Source organism: Bufo gargarizans, chromosome 2 (assembly GCF_014858855.1).
Source record: "Bufo gargarizans isolate SCDJY-AF-19 chromosome 2, ASM1485885v1, whole genome shotgun sequence".
NCBI classification, from domain to species: domain Eukaryota; kingdom Metazoa; phylum Chordata; class Amphibia; order Anura; family Bufonidae; genus Bufo; species Bufo gargarizans.
Window position 1 is genome coordinate 241,980,646 of NC_058081.1, and position 17,700 is coordinate 241,998,345.

The window sequence follows — 17,700 nt, forward strand, 5'->3', positions numbered from 1 at the left end:
ACACTTGCCGAAATGCCGAATCCGGCATTTTTTCTCATTGACATGCATTAATGCTGGATCCGGCCCGAGTCTTCCGGCAAAACAAATCTGTTGTTGCGGTCTGCGCATGCTCAGACCGCAAAAAATGTGAAAAAAATTTGTCATCCAGAAAAACGGATCGGGCATTTCAATGCATTTGTCATACGGATCAGGATCCTCATCCATCTGACAAATGCCATCAGTTTGCATACATTTTGACGTATCAAGCAGGCAGTTCCGGCAACAGAACTGCCTGCCGGAACCCTCTGCCGCAAGTGTGAAAGTACCCTTAAACAGGCATAAGAACTGTTAGTAAATGACCCCCCAAAACTGCACAGTTCCAACTTCCAACCTTCCCCGGGATTAAGGCTAGGTCTACACGACGACGTTTGTCGCGCGACAAAAAGTCGCGCGACAGATAGGGCGCAACAGTTGTCGCGCGACATTTTGTTGCACTAATGTCGCGCAACAATTTTTATAATGGCAGTCTATGGTGTCGCACTGCAACATGCGACATGTTGCGACTGCGACGCGACAGTCGCAGAAAAATCCATCTTGAATGGATTTTCTGCGACTGTCGCGTCGCAGTCGCAGCATGTCGCATGTTGCAGTGCGACACCATAGACTGCCATTATAAAAATTGTCGCGCGACATTGGTGCAACAAAATGTCGCGCGACAAATGTCGTCGTGTAGACCTAGCCTAAAGGGGTTGTTTGAGACTTTGATATAGATGGCATATCCTCAGGATAGGTCATCAATATCTGAACGGTGGAGGGTTTAAAGAGGTTTCGGTTCTTCCGTAAGAACTGTGGCATCCTCACAGCTTACCAACCACAGCGCCGTACATTGTATAATAGCTGTGCTTGGTATTGCAACTCAGCCCCATTCTCTAGAATATGGCTAAGCTGCGCTTAGCCCATGTAACCAATGTGATGTCACTGGCGTAGGAGGAGTCCACTGCACTGACCACATCAGCTGATCGGCGGGGATGACAGAACTCGCACCACCACCGATCTTATATTGATGGCCTATCTTGAAGATAGGCCATCAGTAAGAAAATATTAAACAACCCCTTTAACAGCCCCTCTAACTGTGCTCCGGGAGCTTCATGGCATGGATTTCCAAGGCTAAGCAGCTGCATTACCAAGCACAATGCCAAGTGTTAGATGGACTGGTATAAAGCACATAGCCACTGGGCTCTGGGGCAGTGGAAATGAGCCCTGTGGAGTGGAAAATCATGTTGCTCTATCTGACGGTAAAATGGAGGAGTCTGGCTTTGGTGAACGGCAGGAGAAGATTACATGCCTGACTGCATTGTGCCAACTGTGAAGTCTTCAGAACCAAAGTACAGTATGTAGGCAGCTATGTACTATGAGGCATCCAGCTGAAAAGGACATTTTGGGATAGAAGTCTGAGATGCCATCTATAGACTGCTCTGGAGTCAGAATTGCTGAGAACATTCCTGGTGATGCTGATAAGCAAATAGTAGCTGACTTACAATACGTGTATACCCCAACAAACTGCTTCAGGAAGTTGTATACTGGTAGCTATAAAATTAATAATTGGACATAGTAGAATGCTATGGGGGAGATTTATCTTCAGAGGATTTTTACAGTCAGTATGCCAAGCAGTCCAGGTGGGAACACATCACTAGTAGGTGGTCCTTGTTGTGTGTCCTGCTCATCTGAAGTTCTCTCTCAGTGTGTCTCCCCTTTCTCCTCCCTTCCTATTTGTGGCAGTGGGAAAGATGGAGGATTGTCCTTCCTAAGCACACTTATGTGCAGTTGAGATAGGGGTAGGATGCTCCCCACTTGTAAATGTACAGGTTAGAAATGCAGTAATGTATTACTGAAGTGGACTAAGCAGGGTACCTGCAGAAGCTGTGCGGCCATTGAGATAATAGGGAACCTTGGCTTTGACCTCTTCTCACCCTTAGGCCTCATTCACATTTCCATGTCCGTTTGACGTCCGTGGAAAAATCTGTCCATCTTTCGCCCATGAAGAATCCATGTGTCCATTTTATGCCTTCTGTGTGTCCTCCATGAACAATGCTCAACTGAAAATTAATTTCCAGAGCATCTCCTACCAGTGGTCAGTGAAGAACTGGCCAAACACTAATGCTCTCCATGTTCAGTCAGTGTTTTTTATGGACCCATAGACATCAATGGACATGTTTGGGCTGCATCATGGACTAAAGTAGTGCATGCTCCCATGATTTTCTCACTGACCCAAGTTGAGTGGAAAACCACTGATGTGTGAACTAACGCAATTACAGCCAATGGCTACATGTGCTGAACGTGGAGGACTCGGACAGGACACGTGAGTGAAAAACAGATATGTGAACAAGGCCTTATATAGTTAGGGGTTGCCTTAATAATGCATCACAAAGGCTTGACAATGATGCTTCATATCATAGTACAGGTCTAATTTGTCAATGATGCTAATATCAAGGAGTTCAGAAAAAGCATTGGTTGGTAAAAGAAAACCTCAGCCTACAAGTTTTACTCTGTAGCATGAACAGGTTAGGGTACTTTCACACTAGTGTGTTTCTTTTCCGGCACTGAGTTCCATCCTAGGGGCTCTATACCGGAAAATAACTGATCAGTTTTATCCCCATGCATTCTGAATGGAAAGTAATCTGTTCAGGATGCGTCAGGATGTCTTCAGTTCAGTCACTGAACGGCATTTTGGACGGAGGAAATTTCACAGCATGCTGCGGTATTATCTCCGTCCAAAATTCTGGATCAGTTGCCAGAATGCCGGATCCAGCATTAATTTACATTGAAATGTATTAGTGCCGGATTAAAAATACTGCATGCGCGGACCGGTAAAAATGTGAAAAAAAAATAGAAACGGATCTGTTTGTCCATATGACAAACAGAGAGACTCATCCGTTCTTGCAATGCATTTGTGAGACGGATCCGCATCCAGATCCGTCTACAAATGCTGTCCGTTTGCATGCAGATTGCCGAATCACTCTGCCACAAGTGTGAAAGTAGCCTTAGGCTAGGTCTACACAACGACATTTGTCGCGCGACATTTTGTTGCACCAATGTCGCGCGACAATTTTTATAATGGCAGTCTATGGTGTCGCACTGCAACATGCAACATGCTGCGACTGCGACAGGCGCAGAAAATCCATTCAAGATGGATTTTTCTGCGACTGTCGCGTCGCAGTCGCAACATGTCGCATGTTGCAGTGCGACACCATAGACTGCCATTATAAAAATTGTCGCGCGACATTGGTGCAACAAAATGTCGCGCGACAACTGTTGCGCCCTATCTGTCTGCGGGGCCACGGAACGGTGCAATGGATGCAGACAGCACACGGAGTGCTGTCTGCATCTTTTGCGGCCCCACTGAAACGGCGGCTCGGATGCAGACCAAAACAAGCAGCCTTAGGCCTCATGCACACGACCGTTGACTTTCAATGGGTCTGTTGAAAACTCGCAAAATGCACTGTTTGTCATCTGCGTCCGTGATCCGTGTTTCCTGTCCGTCAAAAAAATATGACCTGTCCTATTTTTTTGACGGACAACGGTTCACGGACCCATTCAAGTCAATGGGTCAGTGAAAAAACACGATGGCACACAAGATTCTCATCCGTGTCCGTGATCTGTAGGCTACTTTCGCACAGACAGATCCGCTGATCTGTCTGCATAACAGCTTTTCAGATCTGAGTTTTCACATCGTGAAAACTCAGATCCGACAGTATATTCTAACACAGAGGCGTTCCCATGGTGATGGGGACGCTTCAAGTTAGAATATACTAAGAACTGTGTACATAACAGCCCCCTGGCAGCACCCGATCTCTTACAGGGGGCTGTGATCCACACAATTAACCCCTCAGGTGCCGCACCTGAGGGGTTAATTGTGCGTATCATAGTCCCCCTGTAAGAGATTGGGTGCTGCCAGGCAGCAGGGGGCAGACCCCTCTTCCTCCCCAGTTTTAAATTCATTGGTGGCCAGTGCAGCCCTCCTCCCTCCCCTGTATTAAATTCATTGGTGGCCAGTGCGGCCCCCCCTCCTCTGTATTAAAATCATTGGTGCGGCATCTTTGTGTGTATATTATGAGGTAGCCATCTGTCACACCAGTAAGTGAATACATCTAAGGCGCTTTTTAGTAGTTAATGATTGTATATAATTAGTTAGATTATAATCAAATATCCACATGACAGGTTCCCTTTAAGTAATATTGTGTCCATTGTGTTCTAAAGCCATTTTAAGTGACGGCTGTGGATACGAAAAAGGTTATGACAGTGGAAGGGACGCTAACCAGTACCAGAGGTTCTATACCAAGTGATAAGAGCAGTTTCTTTGTTTCTGTCCCATTATGACAGTAAAACCGTGACAGGAACCCATCTTATACACTGAGGACCTTAGAGCTAAATTATTTAACCTTTTACTTGACTTTAGCAGCTAATCCCCTTTTGTCAGGCAGTAAAGTACTCACTCAAAGTACAGCTTCTGCAGCTTGCTGATGTAAAAGGAGTACGCCTTCCTAAATAGCTCTGGTGACACCTGAATGGAAAAAGAAGACCTGTTAAATAGGAAAATCTGCTGGTTTACATCCAGTACCGCACAGTCATCACAAAGGGGGTCCGTCACCAGGAATTCACATTTAAACCTTGTATGGCTCGCACAGCCGAATGTAATGACACCTGTCACTTAGTGATCCTTATTTATCAGTCATGGGACTCATACCCTCTCTGACCTCTTGTGAACGATGGTGCACATTTACTAAGATTAATTTTTACCTTGGTCTTAGTTTCCTCCCTTGTGATGCTTTTTGATTCGTCTAATTTATGACAAGTAGCGCGCCTCATCATAAATTACCGTAGGCACATCTAAGGAAGTCCTTGCGTCTGGTGAGAAAACTATTTTTCGCCGACATTCGGTAAATTTGAATGTTAGTAAATTTGCTCTGGCTGGAACTTTGTTATTGGTCTGACTGGGCGGGCTGCTGGACCATTCGTTGCATCGCTTTGAAGATGTGGAGGGAGACTTCTGCAGTGGTGTGTGATCTTCACCAGGAGGCGCCCCTGCAGGGTAATGGGCCTTGCTGGGCAGTGGACTTTAGCGGGGGTCCCAGCTCTGGGACCCCCACTGATATCTATAATGAGGAGTCTGAAGCACTCAGCCAAGTGCTGCTTCTCCTTAGTGCTTAGCGCTGTAGTAAAGACAGTCTCAATAGAAAGTCTATGGGACCATCTCCAAGTTTGCGCTCAGCAATGAGGAGAAGCAGCGCTCGCCTGGGCGCTTCTGACTCCTCGTTATAGAGATACCGATCTCAGCGCAGGGATCCCCGCTATCAACACTTTTGATATGTCTCTATGACATATCAAAAGTGTCAAAAATGTAGTTACTTTATCACTTGGCTATAACAGCCTGCGGTGCGTTCACTCCAGATCCCCCGGGGGCTTATTAAAGGGGTGTTCTGGTTGGTAAAAGTTGTCACCTATCCACAAGATAAGCCCTTATTCAGACTGCTGAGTGATAGCCATAAATTACCAGCTGATCTTCATCTTGCCCAAATAGGTATTCCAAATAGCTTCCTGCCATTGCCTTTACTTTGGGTTTCCTTGAGTCATCAATGTATGAATCCCTGTTGGAAAAAACAGAGACAAGTAACTGCTAACATACTGTATATAATGGTACAAGGGTTTACTGGTACTCCCTTGTATCTTGGGTTTATGCCCTAAAGGTGTATTACAGGTGCAGCAAATAAAAGTTATTCATTTAATGATGCAGTTGTCTAATGTTTGTGACTTTTTTTTTATCTGCTCATGTAGGTGCGCCTTTTTTCCAACTGAGATGTGCGCAAAAACAGTCTCATTTTTCCTCCACTCCAGGGATTGCTTATTTTTATTCATCAGTTCATCCGTTTTGAGTGGTAAAGTGTGTCTATTTTTGTAATCAGCTAATTAGACCAGTCTAAGGCCTCATGCACACGATCGTTCCGTTTTTTGCGGTCCGCAAATTGCGGATCTGCAAAAAACAGAAGCCGTCTGTGTGCCTTCTGCAATTTGCGGAACGGAACGGGCGGGCCATTGTAGAAATGCCTATTCTTGTCAGCAAAACGGACAAGAATAGGACATGCTATATTTTTTTTCCGGGGCCAAAAAACGGAGCAATGGATGCGGACAGCACACAGAGTGCTGTCCGCATCTTTTGCTGTCCCATTGAAGTGAATGGGTCCGCATCCGAGCCGCAAAAACTGCGGCTCGGATGCAGACCACAACAACGGTCGTGTGCATGAGGCCTAAAGGGAATGGAACCACCAGAGACCTGACAGGGCTCATGCACACAAGTTACACAACCGTTGTTTCAGTCCGCATCCGATCCGCATTTTTTGCGGGTCTGATATGGGCCCATTCACCTTGCATCCGTAAGTCCATTCTGTGGCACCTGCAACAAAAATTATCCATGTTTTGTGAATCCACAATTTGCATACGGCAAAAACGGCTACAGCTGTGTGCACAAGCCCTAAGCAATTTGCGGTCCCCAATGTACGGGCAACATCCGTGCGGCGGCCAGGAAGGATCGAGACCCACTCAACTTGAATGGATCTGTGATCCGTCCAGACCGTAACCAAATAGAACATGTTCTATTTTTTTGAGGTGCGGAGGCACAGGCATAAACACCACTGAAGCACTCTGTAGTGCTTCCGTGGGCTTCCGATCCTTGCTTCCGTTCCGCACCACATCTCCCGGATTGCGGACCCATTCAAGTGAATGCGTCCGCATCTGTGATGAGGGGTGCACACGGCCGGTGCCCGTGTATTGCGCACCCGCTGTATGCAGGCCAGGCAACAGCCGTGTGCATGGGGCCTAATACAAAGACACCTAGCTTCACTCATCAACTGCTGTGCGACTTTTAATAAATAGTCTGCAGAATATTGACAGTTGAATCCAGGACCCCAGTCTAATTGCAGTCTAAGGCCTCGTTCACACTTCAGTGTTTGGTCAGTGATTTCCATCAGTGATTTGTGAGCCAAAACCAGAAGAGGAGCCTCCACAGACATGAGGTAGAAGGGAAAGATCTGCTCCTGTTCTGTGTTTAGAGTTGCACCTGGTTTTGGCTCACAAATCACTGATGGAAATCACTGACCAAACACTGAAGTGCGAACTAGGCCTAAGGCCTCTTGAACACGAACGTGCCGTGTTTTGCGGTCCGCAAAATTGCAGATCGGCAAAACACAGATGCCCGTGTGCCTTCTGTAATTTAGGGAACGGAAGAGACGGCCCATTATAGAAATGCCTATCCTTGTCCGCAAAACGGACAAGAATAGGGCATGATCTATCATTTTTGCAAGACCACGGAATGGAGCAATGGATGCGCACAGCACACAGAATGCTGTCCGCATCTTTTGCAGCCCCATTGAAGTGAATGGGTCCGGACCAGAGCCGCAAAAAAATGCGGAACTAAACCACGGTCGTGTGCATGAGGCCTAAAAAACAGACAAGCTTGATAAATGGGCCTCTCGGTGTACATGAGATTTGTCTAATATAGTAACATAGTAACATAGTAACATAGTACATAAGGCCGAAAAAAGACATTTGTCCATCCAGTTCGGCCTGTTATCCCGCAAGTTGATCCAGAGGAAGACCCCTCTCTAGTGGCTATAGCCTGTAATATTATTAAGCTCCAGAAATACGTCCAGGCCCCTCTTGAATTCCTTTATTGTACTCACCATCACCACCTCCTCAGGCAGAGAGTTCCATAGTCTCACTGCTCTTACCGTAAAGAATCCTTTTCTATGTTTGTGTACAAACCTTCTTTCCTCCAGGCGCAGAGGATGTCCCCTCGTCACAGTCACAGTCCTGGGGATAAATAGCTGATGGGATAGATCTCTGTACTGACCCTTGATATATTTAAACATATTAATTAGATCTCCTCTCAGTCGTCTTTTTTCTAAAGTGAATAACTCTAATTTTGATAATCTTTCAGGGTACTGTAGTTGCCCCATTCCAGTTATTACTTTAGTTGCCCTCCTCTGGACCTTCTCCAGCTCTGCTATGTCTGCCTTGTTTACAGGAGCCCAGAACTGTACACAGTACTCCATGTGTGGTCTGACTAGCGATTTGTAAAGTGGTAGGACTATGTTCTTATCACGGGAATCTATGCCCCTTCTGATGCAACCCATTATCTTGTTGGCCTTGGCAGCAGCTGCCTGACACTGGTTTTTGCAGCTTAGTTTGCTGTTTATTAAAATTCCTAGATCCTTTTCCATGTCAGTGTTACCGAGTGTTTTACCATTTAGTATGTACGGTTGACTTGCATTTTTCCTTCCCATGTGCATAACTTTACATTTATCAGTGTTAAACCTCATCTGCCACTTATCTGCCCAAGCCTCCAATCTATCCAGATCCCTCTGTAGTAGTATACTGTCCTCATCAGTGTAAATTACTTTACACAGTTTAGTGTCATCTGCGAAAATTTATACTTTACTATGCAAGCCTTCTACAAGATCATTAATAAATATATTGAAGAGAATAGGGCCCAATACTGACCCCTGAGGTACCCCACTAGTGACAGTGACCCAATCTGAGTGTGTACCGTTAATAACCACCCTCTGTTTTCTATCACTGAGCCAGTTACTTACCCACATACAGATGTTTTCTCCCAGTCCGAGCATTCTCATTTTATATACTAACCTTTTATGTGGTACAGTGTCAAATGCTTTGGAGAAGTCCAGATATACGACATCCATTGATTCGCCGCTGTCAAGTCTAGAACTTACCTCCTCATAGAAACTGATTAAATTAGTCTGACATGACCGATCCCTCACGAAGCCATGCTGATATGGTGTTATTTGCTTATTTCTGTTGAGATGCTCTAATATAGCATCTCTCAGAAAACCTTCAAACAGTTTACCCACAACAGATGTTAAACTTACCAGTCTATAGTTTCCAGGGTCTGTTTTTGGCCCCTTTTTGAATATTGGCACCACATATGCCATGCGCCAATCCTGTGGGACATTCCCTGTCAGTATAGAGTCTGCAAATATCAGAAATAAGGGTCTGGCTATGACATTACTTAATTCCTTTAGGATACGGGGGTGTATGTCATCTGGTCCTGGCGATTTGTCTATTTTAATCGTTTTAAGTCGCTGATGTACTTCTTCCTGGGTCAGACAGGACACTTTTAATGGGGAATTTATTTTTGCATTCTGCATGTCATCTGACAATTTATTTTCCTCAGTGAATACATTGGAGAAAAAAATATTTAACAGCTTTGCTTTCTCCTCATCGCTCTCTGCGACTTCCCCCTCATTACTCTTTAAAGGGCCGACACCTTCAGATTTATACTTTTTAACATTTATATAATTGAAGAACATTTTAGGGTTAGTTTTACTCTCTTTGGCAATTAATCTCTCGGTCTCTAGTTTGGCCGCTTTTATTTGTTTTTTACATGTTCTATTTTTTTCCTTATAGTTTTTCAGTGCTTCCGTGCTCCCCTCCTGTTTCAGTGAATGGTATGCTTTCTTTTTGTCATTTATTGCTTTCGTTACAGTTCTATTTATCCACATTGGTTTCTTTTTATTCCTTAACCTTTTATTACCATACGGTATGTACCTCTCACAATGAGATTTTAGGATGTTTTTAAAGATATCCCATTTTGTGGCTGTATTTTTATTTTTGAGGACTTTGTCCCAGTTAGTTTGGCCTATGGCCTCTCTTAGTTGGCTAAATTTAGCTTTTTTGAAGTTTGGTATTTTTGTTCCTCCCTGTAGAAACGTTCTTTTGAATGATAATTGGAAGGTTATTACTTTGTGGTCACTATTTCCCAGGTGTCCCCCAACCTGCACGTCTGTTGTTCTGTCCGGCCTATTGGTTAATACTAAGTCCAGTATGGCCGTCCCTCTAGTCGGGTCCTGAACCAGTTGGGAGAGGTAATTGTCTTTGGTTATTGCCAAGAACCTGTTTCCTTTATGAGATATACAAGTTTCAGTTTCCCAGTCTATATCTGGGTAGTTGAAGTCCCCCATAATAACCACCTCATTATGATTTGCCGCCTCGTCTATCTCGTTTAGTAGTAGATTTTCTGTGGACTCTGGTATATTAGGTGGTTTATAGTAAACTCCTATTAGTAATTTATTGTTGTTTTTAGCTCCATGTATCTCTACCCACAGTGACTCCACATGTTCATGTCCCTCATTTATATCTTCGCGGAGTGTGGGCTTTAGACCGGACTTTACATAGAGGCAGACCCCTCCTCCTCTCCGGTTTTGACGATCCTTTCTAAACAGACTGTAACCTTGTACATTAACCGCCCAGTCATAGCTATCATCCAGCCATGTCTCAGTTATTCCCACTATGTCATAATTCTCCTCACACATCACTAATTCCAGTTCACCAGTTTTATTAGTCAGGCTTCTGGCATTAGTATACATACATTTGAGAGGTTTATGTATATTTTTTACCCTACATCTTTCCTTCTGAACTGTTCTAGTCCCTCCTTCCATTCCTCCCCCAGTCCTATTACTTTGCCCCCGGTCTCTATCTGCACTATCTTCCCGTCCTATAACGTAATTACCCTCCCCCCCAGTCCCTAGTTTAAACACTCCTCCAACCTTCTAGCCATCTTTCTCCCCAGCACAGCTGCCCCTTCCCCATTGAGGTGCAGCCCGTCCCTACGATAGAGCCTGTAGCCGATAGAAAAATCGGCCCAGTTCTCCAGGAACCCAAACCCCTCCTTCCTACACCAGTTCTTGAGCCACTTGTTAATCTCCCGCTGCCTTTCTTGTGTGGCTCGTGGTACAGGCAGTATTTCGGAAAATACTACCTTTGAGGTCCTTGCCCTCAGCTTTTGACCTAAATCCCTGAAATCATTTTTAAGGACTCTCCACCTACCTCTAACTTTGTCATTGGTTCCGATATGGACCATGACCGCTGGATCTTCTCCAGCCCCTCCCAGTAATCTGTCAACCCGATCCGCAATGTGTCGAACTCTAGCGCCAGGAAGACAGCACACTGTTCGGCGATCACGGTCTTTGTGACAGATTTCCCTATCTGTTCCCCCTAATCTCATACACTTTCCTGATACTGTACGACTTCTAAGGGTACAGTCACACGTAGCGGGTGTTAATATCGAGAAATTGCTGCTGGTTTGATGCAATTCTGGGGTTGCAGTTGTGGCGACTTGCGAGTCGTGCTGTGAGCCGTTTGAGTTCAGTATCTGCAGTGCTACACAGTGATCATTGTCCTGTCCACATGATATTGTTGTGTAACCCCAGTGTTAGGCCAGAGACACACCAGCAGGTTCAACGCGATAAACTCGCAGAATGTGTCAGTGGGAGTTCCTGTCATGACCTCACTCCTCTTGACAGGATCGCACAGCATTAGGGCTCATGCACACAAACACTTTTTCATTGCGTGTCTGTTCCATTTTTTTTGCGGACCGTATGCAGAACCATTCATTTCAATGGGTCCGCAAAAAAAAGTTAATCGGTGTGCATTCCATTTCCGTATGTCCGTTCTGAAAAAAAATAGAACATGTCCTATTATTGTCTGCATTACGGCCAAGGATAGGACTGATCTATTAGGGGCCAGCTGTTCTGTTCCGCAAAATACTGAATGCACATGGACGTCATCCGTATTTTTTGCGGATCGTGTTTTGTGGACCACAATATACATATGTCGTGTGCATGAGCCCTTATACTGATTTATAATACTGTGTAAGGGCTCATGCACACGATCAGATGTATTTTGCAAGCAAGTTCAGTCAGTTTTGTCTGCGATTGCGTTTAGTTGTTCAGTTTTTTCCGCGCGGGTGCAATGCGTTTTGATGCGTTTTTCATGCGCGTGATAAAAAACTGAAGGTTTACAAATAACATCTCTTAGAAACCATCAGTGAAAAACACATCGCACCCACACTTGCTTGCAGATGCAATGCGTTTTTCACGCAGCCCCTCACTTCTATGGGGCCAGGGCTGCGTGAAAAACGCAGAATATAGAACATGCTGTTATTTTCACGCAACGCAGAACTGATGCGTGAAAAACAACGCTCATGTAGACAGACCCATTGAAATGAATGGGTCAGGATTCAGTGCGGGTGCTATGCGTTCACGTCACGCATTGCACCCACGCGGAAAACTCGCTCGTGTGAAAGGGACCTTAGGGTCATGTCCCACACAACCTTTTGTGGCAGTTCTTTTTTTTTAATGCAGATTTTAAAGCACAACCAGAAGTAGATCTAGCAGAGAGGAAAAGTCCTTCCTTCATATTTCTCATTCACTTCCAACCCACTTCTGGCTAATAAGAAAACGGCATGAAAAACCGCCACAAAAAGCTGTTACATCAGCCTAAAGCCTCATGCACACGGCCGTTGTTTGGGTCCGCATCCGAGCCGCCGTTTTGGCGGCTCGGATGCGGACCCATTCACTTCAATGGGGCCGCAAAAGATGCGGACAGCACTCCGTGTGCTGTCCGCATCCGTTGCTCCGTTCCGCGGCCCCGGGCCCCGCAAAAAAAATATAACATGTCCTATTCTTGTCCGCAAAACGGACAAGAATAGGCAGTTATATCAATGGCCGGAAAGCACACGGACGGCTTCCGTTTTTTGCGGATCCGCGATTTACGGACCGCAAAAAAAAAATCACACGGGCGAGATTTCCGCGTGTGCACATGGGGCAGTGCATATGAGCGGTGATTTTCACGCATCACTTATGCGTTGCGTAAAAACGCAGCATGCTCTATATAGTGCGTTTATCACGCAACGCAGGCCCCATAAAAGTGAGTGGGGCTGAGTGAATATCGCAAGCATCCGCAAGCAAGTGCAGACGCGGTGCGATTTTCACGCATGGTTGCTAAGATGACAGTCTATTCACTGTATTATTTTCCCTTATAACATGGTTATAAGGGAAAATAATAGCATTCTTTAATACAGAAGGCATAGTAGAAGGTCAATTGAGGGTTGAAAAATAAAAAAATTATTAACTCACCCTCTCCTCTTGATTGCGTAGTTGCCGATCTCTTCTTACTTCTTTAATCATGAGCTGCCGGCTAAGGGACCTGTGGTGATGTCACATCACATGATCCAATCACATGGCCCATCACCGTGTGATGACCATGTGATGATCTCAGTAACGTCACCACAGGTCCTTTGACAGGTCCTGAAGAAAGAACAAGAGACCGGCAGCTAAGCGATCAATTGGAGGAGGTGAGTTAATTTTATTTATTTTTTAACTCTCAATTGACCTTCTACTAAGCATCTGTATTAAAGAATGCTATTGTTTTCCCTTATAACCATGTTATAAGGGAAAATAATTACATCTACACACCACCGAACCCAAACCTGAACTTCAGTGAAGAAGTTCGGGTCTAGGTACCACATTCAGGTCTTTAGTCATAACTGACTACAATTGGGTACCTACTCGCACGGGTTTGCCGCAGAACACCCGGGACGCATCCTGAACAAATCCGTCACGCCCGTGTGAACTCAGCCTTATAAGGGAAAATAATAGCATTCTTAATACAGAATGGTAAGTAAAATAGGGATGGAGGGGTTAAAAAAAAAAAAAAAAAATTAACTCACCTCATCCACTTATTCGCGCAGCCCGGCTTCTCTTCTGTCTTCTTCTTTGAGGAAAAGGACCTGTGGTGATGTTGTCATGTGATGGAACATGTGATGAGCGCAGTGACGTCACCACAGGTCCTTTTTCTCACAGATCATCAAAGAAGAAGACAGAAGATAAGCCGGGCTGCGCGAATAAGTGGATGAGGTGAGTTAAATTATTATTATTATTTTTTAACCCCTCCATTCCTATTTTACTAAGCATTCTGTATTAAGAATACTATTATTTCCCCTTATAACCATGTTATAAGGGGAAATAATAAAGATCGGGTCCCGATCCCGATCGTCTCCTAGCAACCGTGCGTGAAAATTGCACTGCATTCGCACTTTTTCACGCAGCCCCATTCACTTCTATGGGGCCTGCGTTGCGTGAAAAACGCACAATATAGAGCATGCTGTAATTTTCACGCAATGCACAAGTGATGCGTGAAAATCACTGCTCATGTGCACAGCCCCATAGAAATGAATGAGTCCGGATTCAGTGCGGGTGCATAGCGTTCACCTCACGCATTGCACCCGCGTGGAAATCTCGCCCGTGTGAAAGTGCCCTAAAACATTGCGGCTTGAACCCTAGTTGGTGGCGGAGAAGTCACGCAAGTCATCCGGCATGCAGAGATTAAATACAGCAGCATGGGGACCATTTTTAGCCCAAGGCATCACATCTCATCAGCCCCTTTTTAGTCAAATGTATCGCTCACTGGTAGTCCCAGAGGTAATCAACACTTTTGACCGAGGTGACAATACCTCCTGCTGCACTGAAGGTCCTTTCTAACAGGACACTTGAAGCGGGGCAGGCCAGAAGTTCTAGCGCAAAATGGGATAGCTCAGGCCACAGGTCAAGCCTGCACACCCAGTAGTCAAGGGGTTCATCGCTCCTCAGAGTGTCGATATCTGCAGTTAAGGTGAGGTAGTCTGCCACCTGTCGTGTTCCCCTGTTAGATTCCCATTGTGTTGTGACATCACCCTTATACGCTGTGTAAAGCATACTTTTTAACTTGTTTTGGAACTGCTGCATCCTTTCCGACTTCCGGTAATTCTGTAACATTCCAGCCACTTTCTGCTTATACCGGGGGTCTAGTAGCGTGGCCACCCAGTACAGGTCGTTCTCCTTCAGACTTTTTACACGAGGGTCCCTCAACAGGCACGACAGCATGAAAGACCCCATTTGCACAAAGTTGGATGCCAAGCTACTCATGTCCCGTTCCTCGTCCTTACTGATCTCATTGAAGGTCATTAAAGGGGTTGTCCAAGTTATATTTATTGATGACCTATCCTCAGGATAGGTCATCAATATCAGATCGGAGTGGGTCCGACACCCAGCACCCCCTCCAATCAGCTGTTTGAAGAGGAGACTCGCACGGTGTCAGCGCTGCCTCCTCTTCCCTGTTTACCTTCAGCCGTTGCATCTGCAGTGGTGAGCAGGTGTAATTACACCCAAGCATTCCCATTCATTTCAATAGGAAGGCTTGGGTGTAATTACACCTGCTCACCACTGCAGATGCAACGGCTAGAAGGTAAACAGTGAAGAGGAGGCAGCGCTGACACCGCGCACTCCTTCTCTTCAAACAGCTGATCGGAGGGGGTGCCGGGTGTCGGACCCACTCCGATCTGATATTGATGACCTATCCTGAGGATAGGTCATCAATAAATATAACTTGGACAACCCCTTTAAATAACTTTTTTATCTGCAAGGTACTGTGCCACCCTATATGAGTGGTGGGCAGTGGGCACAGTACAGTCTGTGGGCCTGACACTAACTGGCAGGCAACTGCAATTATATTACAGAGGAAAAATTTAATGAATTTTTTAACAGCAAGATGCTGTGCCACCCTATATGAGTGGTGGGCAGTGGGTACAGTACAGTCTGTGGGCCTGACACTCACTGGCAGGCAACTGCAATTATATTACAGAGGAAAAATTAAATGAATTTTTTAACAGCAAGTCGCTGTACCACCCTATATGAGAGGTGGGCAGTGGGCACAGTACAGTCTGTGGGCCTGTGGCCTCTCACACACGGGCAGGCAACTGCAATATATATATATATATATAAAATAAAAAAAAGCAGACTGATGTACCAGCCCTAAAAAGGGCTTTTTGGGGGGCTGTCAGGACGCTGTCCTTACAGCAGATGAGTCTTTGAGGACTGGAGTGGACACAGAACACTGGCCTAGCTAACGATTTCCCTATTAAATCAGCAGCAACAGCAGCACTCTCCCTGCTCTAACCCTGCAGCTTCAGAATGAATCTAAGAGGGCTGTCGTCCTTGCTTTTTTTTTTTAGGAGGTGGGAGAGTCTGGGAGGGAGGGTATGCTGATTGGCTGGAATGTGTCTGCTGACTATTAGGTACAGGGTCAAAATTTGCTCAATGATGACGTATAGGGGGCGGACAGAACATCACATATGTTCGCCCGCCGCTGCGAACGCGAACAACCGATGTTCGCTGGGAACTGTTCGCCGGCAAATAGTTCGGAACATCTCTAGTAGAGAATGGTTGCTCACTGAATATGTAAAATAACTTGGGACCCAGCGATGGCTTCCTGACAGTGTGCTAAAATGTATGAGAATGACCGTCACTACAATAGTGTATTATTTATCATCATTATAGTAGTACCATATTAGAGAATGATGACCCTTCTCCAACATCTCCTTGATCTTCTCCTCCAAAAACTGCAGTGGATTTTCTGGACACATAGCACATAGCCCACAAAGTAGAGCCTGGAAAAAAAGATTTAGACAATGTATTAACATAACTTGTCTACAAAGTGTGGATCTGTATGCACAGGCCTCAAATCATCAACCTTCTCTAGCTCTAGAAAGCTTTGACTAAATCATTTTAAATACATTGCATACCCAATATTGTTCATTACAGGGAATCTGTCAGCAGTTCTGACCCCTCAGAACTGCTAACGTCTACAGGAAATCTGTCAGCAGTTCTGACCCCTCAGAACTGCTAACGTCTCTATACAGGTGTTGGGTGGAGCAGTGTAATCATACCTGTGGAGATGGTCATATACGGTAGGTTGCGTGACAAAGAAATCCAACTTTTAATCCCCCTGGCACCAGGATTGGAAGAACCAGGGAGACGGCCCCTTAACGGTCAGTGCCCTCAGCTCTTTTCAACAAACACATCCCTTCTGCTTGTGAGTGACGGCTGTAGTGTCCAATCAGGCGTCTGTTGGAGGACTAAAACTTGGAGTTTTTGGTCAACCTGCATGACTATCACCTGAGTTGTGGTTAGACTGCCTTCTAGTCACCTATACAGTGCTGTCAGCAGTTCTGAGGGGTCAAAACTGCTGACACTGTGTCAGGCTCAGACTGGCCCACAGGTGAACCCTGGTGGGCCCCTGAGTAAAATGGGCCCCTAGTTCTCCATCCCTGCACAAGGGGCACATGATACTGTAGACAGAGTGCACTACATATAGACAGGCAGCATCCAGCATCTAAACCAGCCTATGTCCATATAAAAACTGGTTAAATTATTTAGCAAACTGCCCAGCTTATTATTATAGACACATCGGGTGGCCGAGATGACTTCGTGGTATAGAGGCAAGCCGGCCAGCACCTTCTTCACCCAGGGACCCTCATAATCAATCATCTTGTAGCAGGTATTATTTGCATGTAGCTGTAGAGTGGGCCCCCAGAATGATTTTTTCTGGTGGTCCACCTGTGGAGCACCTGTTTCCCCGCCGTAATGTGGCTTTGATCACACTGGCGTCAATTCCATTTTGATGGAACGGCCAGGTGGTGCCTTTGAACCACGTTAACCAAACACGGATAACTGCTAACTGCCATACTGCACCAAAACAGTAACCAGCGGTAATCTGCAGCTTGGTCACAACATGTGTGCGCACCCTGAACGACATGTGAATAGTGCCTTATTTGGCTTAGGCCTCATGCACACGACCGTTGTTTTATTCCGTGTCCGTTGCGCTGTTTTTCGTGATTTTCTGCAGACCCATTGACTTTCAATGGGTCCGTTGAAAACTCGGCTAATGCACCGATTGCCATCCGCGTCCGTGATCCGTGGTTCCAGTCAGTAAAAAAAATATAACCAGTCCTATTATTTTCATGGAAAACGGTTCGCGGGCCCATTCAAGTCAATG

The 17,700-nt window shown here is 45.5% G+C and overlaps 1 protein-coding gene across 1 annotated transcript in view; it reads right to left on the reverse strand.

Annotated features, from left to right (window-relative positions):
• The window catches only part of FBXL13 (F-box and leucine rich repeat protein 13), a 249,774-nt gene that overhangs the window by 224,588 nt on the left and 7,486 nt on the right, over nt 1–17,700 (reverse strand). The window contains exons 2-4 of the mRNA XM_044280157.1: nt 16,209–16,312; nt 5,531–5,624; nt 4,473–4,540 (exon numbers count right to left, since the gene is read on the reverse strand). Of these exons, the coding sequence (XP_044136092.1) occupies nt 4,473–4,540; nt 5,531–5,624; nt 16,209–16,312 (266 nt within the window). The remainder of the gene's footprint in view (nt 1–4,472; nt 4,541–5,530; nt 5,625–16,208; nt 16,313–17,700) is intronic.